Consider the following 7,765-nt stretch of genomic DNA (forward strand, 5'->3'; position numbering starts at 1 on the left):
GGCAGCAAGCGGAGATGGTGGAGGTAGCAAGGGAAGGCAGACGTGGCCCGACGGCGCCGCTGCTCGTGGAGCGGCGCGCTGATGCTGCCTGTGCGGCGCGGAACACGGGCTTGCCGCGACGCGCGCACACACCTCGGCGCCGCTGGGCCTCGGCCCGTGAATGCGGCTTCCCACCACCACCTCTCTCCTCTCCCCTCGCACCATGGCACAGAAGTCTGCCGCACGTCAATTCCTGCTCGACCTGCTGCTCGCCGGCGTCACCACCGCCGCCGGCCTCGTCGCCTTCAAGTACATTCACGCACACTTCGACCCCGCCACACAGAAGCGCGATGCCGCACGCCGCCTCGGCGACGAGAAGCTGCGCCGCCTGGGCCGCCGCGTCGAGCTCGACGAGTGGGAGGGTGAGTCGGCTCTGCAGAGGTGCTACAGGAGAGCCGAGGAGAGCGCAGCAAGAATGGTGCGACAAGCTCACGTGGACGCAGCGCGAGAGCTGCGAGTGAGGCAGCGCGGGCGCAGCCCGGCAGCTGCGGGTCAGTGAGGAGGGGCGCCGAAGCGACTACGTAGGAGCGGAAACGACGCTGCAAGCGGGCATGGTCAGAGGTCCGCTCATATCAGAAGCTGCTGAGTGCGGACACAGCGAAGCGAGTGCTGGCTGTGGGCCAGCAAAGTGCCTGCATGCTCATACAAGTCGTGGGATGTTGCTGGAATGAGCGCGTTGGAGGCCTGAAGATGCTGGCCCGCTCTTGTTGCGTCGCTTCAAGGGCGACTCCTGTCCAAATGCCGCATCGTGCTCGTCGCGAGGCCTCGCGCAACGTGGCTCCCTCGCACGGCGCCCTCCCACACACGGTCTCTCGAGCTGACCCGTGACCCCTCACAGAGCAAATCGCTACCGAGCTGATCCTGCCCTCGCAAATCGCCGAGTCTTTCGAGTCAATCGGCGGCCTGGAGAATGTCGTCTCGAGCCTGCACGAGGGCGTGATTGCGCCGCTGTGCTATCCCGAGCTCTTCTCGCAGATGACATCGGCAGAGGGTGGCAGCGGCGCAGGGCTGCTCGGCGCGCCGAAGGGAGTGCTGCTCTATGGGCCGCCAGGCACGGGTGAGTCTTGCTGGTATGCGACGATGTCGGTGAGGTCAGGGTGTGACTAGTGAGGAGAGGAAGCTACGTTCGAGACACCAAGCTCAGGCGATGCAGATGGCACGCAAGCCATGCACGCGCGGCGCTCGTAGCTTGCGTCTGCTGCTAAGCGCTTGGAGCGCCTGTGCCGCCTCTGCAACTCTCTCTGCTGCATCTGCCGCATCTACGCCTGCTGCATCCAGTTCTTCGCTGACGCGGCCGTTGCTTAGGCAAGACGATGCTCGCCAAGGCCCTGGCAAAAGAGAGCGGTGCGACCTTCATCAACATGCACGTCTCGACGCTGACAAACAAGGTGCGCCCGCCGTCGACCTCTATCGCATCTCCTCTCACGTGTCTTTCTGCCACAGTGGTTTGGCGAGTCGAACAAGCTCGTGGCCGCGCTCTTCTCTCTCGCTCGCAAGCTGCAGCCGAGCATCATCTTCATCGACGAGATCGACGCCTTCCTGCGCGACCGCGGCAGCGGTGACCACGAGGCGACGGGCATGATGAAGGCCGAGTTCATGACGTGCGTCTGTGCGCCGTTCTGCTGCTGCTGCCTGTACTGACCACTGAGCATGCAGCCTCTGGGACGGCCTAACGTCGTCATCCGATCGCATCCTCGTGCTGGGCGCCACGAACCGGCCAAACGACATTGATGCGGCCTTCCTGCGCCGCATGCCAAAGCGCTACTCTGTGCCGCTGCCGGACGCCGTGCAGCGCCTGAAGATTCTGCGCCTCATGCTCGCCTCGTCGCGCCTGGACGCCTCGTTCAAGTACGAGCCGCTCGTGGCGCGGACTGAGGGCTGCAGCGGCTCGGACCTCAAGGAGCTCTGCCGCGCTGCCGCCATGCAGCCGGTGCGCGAGTATCTGCGCTCGGGCAAGGGCAAGGCAAAGGTGCTGAGCCTCAAGGAGGCGCAAAAGACGCGGCGGATAGAAAGTGGAGAGGCCGAGGAGCGAGAGAAGGCGACGGTCGAGACGCGGCCGATTCGGAATTCAGACTTCTTCGTCGTCGGTGAGTCGCGCTGCCGCGCCACTCTGACGATCATGGCTCATCCCAGACGCGTCTCTCTCGCAGAGGGCAACTCGGCAGTCGGCACGAACGCTGGAGCCAAGAAGGGCTGATCGTGCGCAGCGATCTGGTGTTTTCGACACGCTCCCTCGCACCTCTCGCGGAGCCTCTTGCGCCTCTATAGACCTCAGCGCCGCGCTCTCCCGCGCCTGGTAATGCATGCTGCGCACACCCGGCCGCACGTGCAAGCTCAGATCCCGCGCGAATGCCTCGAGCACGTCTGAGCTCGGGAGGAGATGCAAGCACGCGTGTCATTGGCTGACAACAGGGTGCGAACGACGTGACAGAGCAGAGGGCAGGGCGAGGAGGAGGTCAGAGCAGCGGCGGCGGTCACCGGTTCGCCAGCGCCGGCGTGCCTTGGCTCTGCGCCTGCTGCTGTGGCGGCTGCGAGCCCTGCTGCTGCTGCTGCTGCTGCTGCCCTTGGCTCTGCTGTGCCTGCTGGCTCTGTGCGGCCTGCTGCGCAGACGACTGCGACTGTGATGTCTGCCCAGCCTGTGCGCCTTGCGGCGGCGGCGCCAGGCCAGCAGCTGCGGCAGCGGCAGCGTTGAGCGGCGCCTTCTCCTCGAGCAGCTCATACATCAGCACAAACTCTGCGTGGCGCTGTCAGCCCTCTTGCGGAAGTGCAACGCAAGCGACGGCGAGACATACCCTTGGAGACCTTCTCCCAGGCCCGCGGGTCGAAGAAGAGGTACGTGCCGCGCTCGTACGTCGGCGTCTTCTGACTCGGCTCGCCGTGCTGCGTGAGCCAGAGCTGCAGCTCGCGGTGGAAGCGCCAGTTGCGCTGATGCCTGCAGGCGTGAGGGAAGACGGCGTGAGCGAAAGCAGCGCGATCAGCGACAGCATGCCACGCACAACTCCTGCGCAGCCACCTCCTGCAACAAGTCGCGTGGCGCCGAGTAGAAGATGTAGAAGAGCGTCTCGTCCGTGAAGTTGGCCACCTTGCTCGCGGCCGGTGGCGGCGGCTGCACGTTGTAGCAGGACGGCAGGTGGAAGTCGGGCTCGACATGCAATGCAGCAGCCAGGTTGTTGTCTGCCCATGGCGTGATGAAGTGCGAGTATAGCGCACTGTGCACGGCATGAGCTGGGTCCAGTCGGATGTGGAAATGCGCGGCGAGACTCACTCTTGGCCTTCGATGCCCAGCCCAAGGGCCTGCAGGTCCGAGCCCATCGCCAGCATGCTCATGTCCGGATCTGCCATCTTGATGATGCCCAGAAGACCTAGCAGGCCAAAGCGATCTGCTGGCGAGTGCAGGATCTGCGCAGCTGGCGTGGCCAGCTCGACAGCTCCGCCAGTGCCGGCACCATTGCTGCTGCCTGCGCCTCCGCCGGCGGACTGCATGGCCGACAGCGAGGAGAGTGATGCATCGGAGAGCAAGGAGCCGTTCGCCCAGCCGAGAGACGCCGAAGGCATGCCGGGCTTCGTGGCGTAGTTCTGGACGCCGTCGTCAGGACGTCGGCCGTGTTTGCTCGCCGGTCAGAGCTGCAGACTCACCCGCTCAGCATCGCCGAAGCCGCCTCGTGCTGCGTTGAGCGGCTCGACGCCTCTGTTCTGATTGCCGGCCGCATCTTCGATGAGCGCCTCTCTATGTTGTTCCCGTGCTCTCAGCTGCGCACGCAGCGCTGCCGCCGCGCTTGCCTGCTCGCCGGCTGCATCTGCCGCGGACTGGACGTGCGCCGAATTGGTGCCAGGTGCGCCAGCTGCAGCAGCCGCGGCGGACAGTGCTGGAAAGTCGTCCGACGACAGAGCCGTGCCGGGAGCAGCGCCGGCGCCGGCGCCTGGCCCGCCGCTGCTGTGGCCCGGCCGCGCGTGGCCCAGCGAGCCGATGCCAGGCCCGTAGAGCGAGGCAGAGCCGCTGCTGTTCGAGCTCGACGCGCCGCCACCGCTGCCGCCGCTCGCAGCACCTCCAGGTGCCGTGCCGGCCTGGCTCGCGTAACTGCCCGGATGCGCCTGCTGCTGATGTTGCTGCTGCTGCTGCTGTTGCTGCTGCTGCTGCTGCTGCTGCGCCTGGGCATGAGCGTGCGATGCGGGCACATTTGCGCCCAGCGCCGGAAAGTCGCTCATGTCGATGGGTGCTGCACGTGCGGCGCTCGGCGCAGCGGCGCCCGGCGTCGTGGCGGGCGCGCCAAAGCCGGGCGGCGGGCGCGGGTAGGCCGTGTTGGGCGTGCTGCGAAAGGCCGCCGCGGCAGCAGCCTGGGCCTGTGCATCGGCAGCGATGCGGAACGCCGGCGGCGCGCCTGGTGCTCCGGCCGCGCGCATGGCGGCGGCAGGAAAGTGCGACGAGGGCGAGACGGGCGTGGAGAGGCCCTGCGTCGACGCAGCGGAGAGGATGGAGGGCGAGGGACGCGGCGGCGGCGGCCCTGCGCAGAGCAGGCGTCAGCGGTGCGGCAGCGCAGCAGCAGGCGCCGCGACTGCGTCCGGTGCTCACCTGGGCGCTGCATGCTGGGCAGACTCGGAGCGCGCGTGCGGAGGGAGAGCGGGTGCCGTGATGGTAGCTAGCGAGAGAGCAGCGGAGCAGCGGCGGCGGCGGCGTGGCTCGAGAGCGCTGCGCTTCGGCCGATTCGGCGCCGCGGCCAGCCTGAGAGCCGCCAGGCTGCGCGCGTGCGACTGCCCCGCTGTCGCCGTGCCGCCCGGCCTCTGGCGCTGGCGTGCCTCGCGCGGCGCCGGCTGCCTGCTGCACGCCGCCGAGCCCCTGCGCCGACACGTCGGCGGCACGCGCCAGCCTTGCGCCCAGACCGCACGCCGCTCGCAGCCCTCCTTCCCGCTCCACCACTCCCTGCTCCTCGCCCGTTCCTCGCTTCTGCTGCCCGCCATGAGCGACACTGGGCCTTCGCGCGACGTGCGTGTGCCCGCATGCGCCTCGTGCCCGCCCCTCTGCGCTCCCCGCTCATGCCGCATCCGCAGGAGCTGCCGCTCATCTTCCGGCATCTCAAGGCGCAGCGCAAGGAGAACCGCGTGCGTGTCGCACGCCGCCGCGCCCGCACCTGCAGCACGCTTGCTGACGCTGCCATCAGACGTGCTTCGACTGCGGCGCCAAGAACCCGTCGTGGGCCAGCGCCACGTATGCCGTCTACATCTGCCTCGACTGCTCGAGCGTGCATCGCAACCTCGGCGTGCACATCACCTTCGTCCGGTGCGTGTGTGCTGCGCGCCTGCCGCTCGCGCGCTGCATCCGCACTGACGCGCACACGCACAGCTCCACGAACCTCGACTCATGGACGTGGACGCAGCTGCGCCTCATGAAGGTCGGCGGCAACGGCGCCGCGACCGACTTCTTCGCACGCCACTCCGGCGGCGCCTCGCTGCTGGCGCCTGGCACCGAGGGTGCGACCAAGTACAACTCCTCGGCCGCACGTGCCTACCGCGAGGAGCTGGCACGGCGTGCGGCGGCAGATGCCAACGGCGCGCCGACGTCGTCCCGCGTGCTCTTCCCCGGCATGCAGGGCCTGGAGAGCGCACCGAAGGCGGCTGAGAAGAAGGCCGACGAGGAGGACTTCTTCGACGACTGGGACACGCCGGCAAAGCCCGCCGCTACGCCAAAGGCGGCGGCTGCGGCCAAGCCGGCTCTGCCGGGCATCGGCATGCGCCCTGCGCCGGCAGCAGCAGCGCCGAAGCCAGCAGCTGCCGCACCTGCCCCCGCGCCCGCACCTGCTGCGCCGGCTGCGCCCGTCACGTCGTCGTCGCTGCGTCCGGCAGCAGCTCGCGGCGCCTCGGGCTCGTCGGCTGGCTCTGCGCTTGGTGCTGTGCGCGCCAAGCCCAAGGCTGCACTCGGCGCCACGAAGCTCGGCGCCTCCAAGCTCGGCGGCGTGCGTCGTGGGGCAGCTGCACCCGTGCTCGACTACGAGGCGGCAGAGCGTGCAGCTGCTGAGAAGGAGGCCGAGGCCGCACGGCTCGAGGCTGCCGCTCGCGCCGGCGCAGAGAAGGACCTCGCCGAGAAGATGGCGCGTGCTGCCATCGCCGCCGCCGGCGCAGCAGAGGAGAAGGCCAAGGCCAACGTGGCTGCCGGCGCAGCGAACAAGCAGGCGAGCGCCGAGGGCGGCAAGGTCGAGCTGCAGCCGAAGGAGGTGCGGTTGGGCGGCGAGAACGAGCGGTTGGGCATGGGCTTCGGCCGCATCGGCGTCAGTGCGGAGCGCGTGAGGGAGCGCGCAGAGGCAGAGAGGAAGGCGAAGTACGCTGCTGGTGAGTCGAGCTGCGGAAGAGGTCCTGAGTGCTCAGTCAGGAGGCATGCGGCGAGAGGGCGGAAGGGATGCGCCGTCTCGGCGAGCCGCTCCTCAATGTGCATCGCCGCAAAGCTGCGAAGCATCGAGGGCAGGCCAGCGCACGTCTTGACGAGACGAGTCGGTGCATGTGCTGCTCGTCATAGGCTTGCGTCGACATGCTTGCGCACTGCCACAGTGTCAGACTTCTGTCGGCGCTCGTCATCGAAGCGACTTGCTCCGTCGATGCTTGCATGCTCTGTGCGAGCGATGCCTGTGCCACGCGAACTTTGCTTGCTGCGGCTCGTTGTCCCCTTGCGCCTGTGTCGCCCTCGCCGTCGGCTCCTCTGACATCTCCCTCCTTCCAGTCGCTGCCGACACGCCCGACTATGCGCGCTCCAAGTTCGCCGGGCAGAAGTGTGCGTTGCCCAGAGCCTGCCCTTCCTGCTCCACGCGCTCACCTCGTTCCCGCTCAGCGATCTCATCCGACCAGTACTTCGAGCGCGGCACGTACGACGCTGCTGCAGCGTCGGAAGCGCAAGCGCGCCTGACGTCCTTTGCGGGGCAGACGAGCATCTCGTCGTCGCAGTACTTTGGGCGCGACGAGGACGAGGAAGGCCTGCACAACGGCGGGCCGCCAGCTGCCGACGGCGAGTGGACGGGCGACTTTGAGCAAACGGCCAAGGAGTACTACGAGCGCTTCATGGCGAACCCAGACGTGCAGAGCGGCATCGAGTCGTTCCGGACGGGCGCACTGAAGGTGCGTGGGCACGCACGTCGCGCCGAGCGCAGAGCTGACCTCGAGCCTCCTCGCTCCCCTCTCCCTGTCTCGCCCCATCGTCGCCGATGCTTCTTGCTTGCTCGACGGCCATCTCCGCGCCTGCTCTGCTCGTCACGCGCAACACGGTGCCTCCCACTCGCTCGGCGCCGGCGTCGACGCGCAGCTCGGCCAATACCTCGAGGAGATGGCTCGCAACGGCGGCTAGACGCAGCGTACACACGCAGTCGCCTCGCTCCCTGCTGCAATGGACATCTCTCTCGCTCTCTCGCTCGCTGATGTCACACATAGAAGCGCGGGTATGGTGATGCATTTGGTGGCCGGGTGGTGGTACAGAGGAGAAGGTTCGAGGCCGGGTGGTGGTACAGGAGAGCCTAAGATACAGACGATGGACAAGAGGCTACCAGCGGCGTGCGCGCGGCGTGCGATTCATGTCGACGGCATGGCCGTCCGGCGTCTCACGCATCGGCGAGCCCGGCCACAGATCGCCATCGCGCTGCGGGGTGCGAGGCTCGGCCGGCAGCGGCTGACGGCGCTGCGGCTCGTCGCGATCGTCACGGCGCATGTCGCGCGCGCCGACGTTGGGGTGCGACGGCTCGTCGCGGTCGTC

At 68.0% G+C, this 7,765-nt stretch overlaps 3 protein-coding genes across 3 annotated transcripts; 2 read left to right on the forward strand and 1 right to left on the reverse strand.

Moving 5' to 3' along the window:
• The first annotated feature begins 171 nt into the window (after positions 1–171).
• FA09DRAFT_332843 (AAA-domain-containing protein) lies at positions 172–2,303 on the forward strand. The gene is made up of 6 exons (XM_025743617.1): positions 172–401; positions 878–1,096; positions 1,345–1,427; positions 1,483–1,640; positions 1,696–2,126; positions 2,190–2,303. The coding sequence occupies exons 1-6, from the start codon at positions 203–205 to the stop codon at positions 2,234–2,236; spliced, it is 1,137 nt and encodes a 378-aa protein (XP_025594819.1). The 5' UTR covers positions 172–202; the 3' UTR covers positions 2,237–2,303.
• A 210-nt stretch (positions 2,304–2,513) lies between these two features.
• On the reverse strand, positions 2,514–4,622 carry FA09DRAFT_341902 (hypothetical protein; the record flags this gene model as incomplete). Its single annotated transcript, XM_025744506.1, has 6 exons — positions 2,514–2,773; positions 2,832–2,971; positions 3,036–3,248; positions 3,305–3,615; positions 3,676–4,541; positions 4,610–4,622. The coding sequence occupies 6 exons, from the start codon at positions 4,620–4,622 to the stop codon at positions 2,514–2,516; spliced, it is 1,803 nt and encodes a 600-aa protein (XP_025594820.1).
• A 341-nt stretch (positions 4,623–4,963) lies between these two features.
• Positions 4,964–7,443, forward strand: FA09DRAFT_332845 (ArfGap-domain-containing protein). Its single transcript, XM_025743618.1, has 6 exons — positions 4,964–5,020; positions 5,086–5,136; positions 5,196–5,314; positions 5,378–6,360; positions 6,746–6,796; positions 6,854–7,443. Exons 1-6 carry the CDS (start codon positions 4,994–4,996, stop codon positions 7,432–7,434), a joined length of 1,812 nt encoding a protein of 603 aa, XP_025594821.1. The 5' UTR covers positions 4,964–4,993; the 3' UTR covers positions 7,435–7,443.
• The last annotated feature ends 322 nt before the right edge of the window (positions 7,444–7,765 follow it).

Source organism: Tilletiopsis washingtonensis, assembly GCF_003144115.1.
Source record: "Tilletiopsis washingtonensis strain MCA 4186 unplaced genomic scaffold FA09scaffold_29, whole genome shotgun sequence".
Classification (NCBI taxonomy): Eukaryota; Fungi; Basidiomycota; class Exobasidiomycetes; order Entylomatales; genus Tilletiopsis; species Tilletiopsis washingtonensis.

Coding starts and splice junctions, on each gene's coding strand:
- FA09DRAFT_332843 (XM_025743617.1), top strand. CDS start 203: ATGGCACAGAAGTCTGCCGCACGTCAATTCCTGCTCGACCTGCTGCTC. Junction 1,097..1,344: donor CTATGGGCCGCCAGGCACGG/GTGAGTCTTGCT, acceptor GCCGTTGCTTAG/GCAAGACGATGCTCGCCAAG. Junction 1,428..1,482: donor TCTCGACGCTGACAAACAAG/GTGCGCCCGCCG, acceptor TTTCTGCCACAG/TGGTTTGGCGAGTCGAACAA.
- FA09DRAFT_332845 (XM_025743618.1), top strand. CDS start 4,994: ATGAGCGACACTGGGCCTTCGCGCGAC. Junction 5,137..5,195: donor CGCAGCGCAAGGAGAACCGC/GTGCGTGTCGCA, acceptor CGCTGCCATCAG/ACGTGCTTCGACTGCGGCGC. Junction 6,797..6,853: donor CAAGTTCGCCGGGCAGAAGT/GTGCGTTGCCCA, acceptor GTTCCCGCTCAG/CGATCTCATCCGACCAGTAC.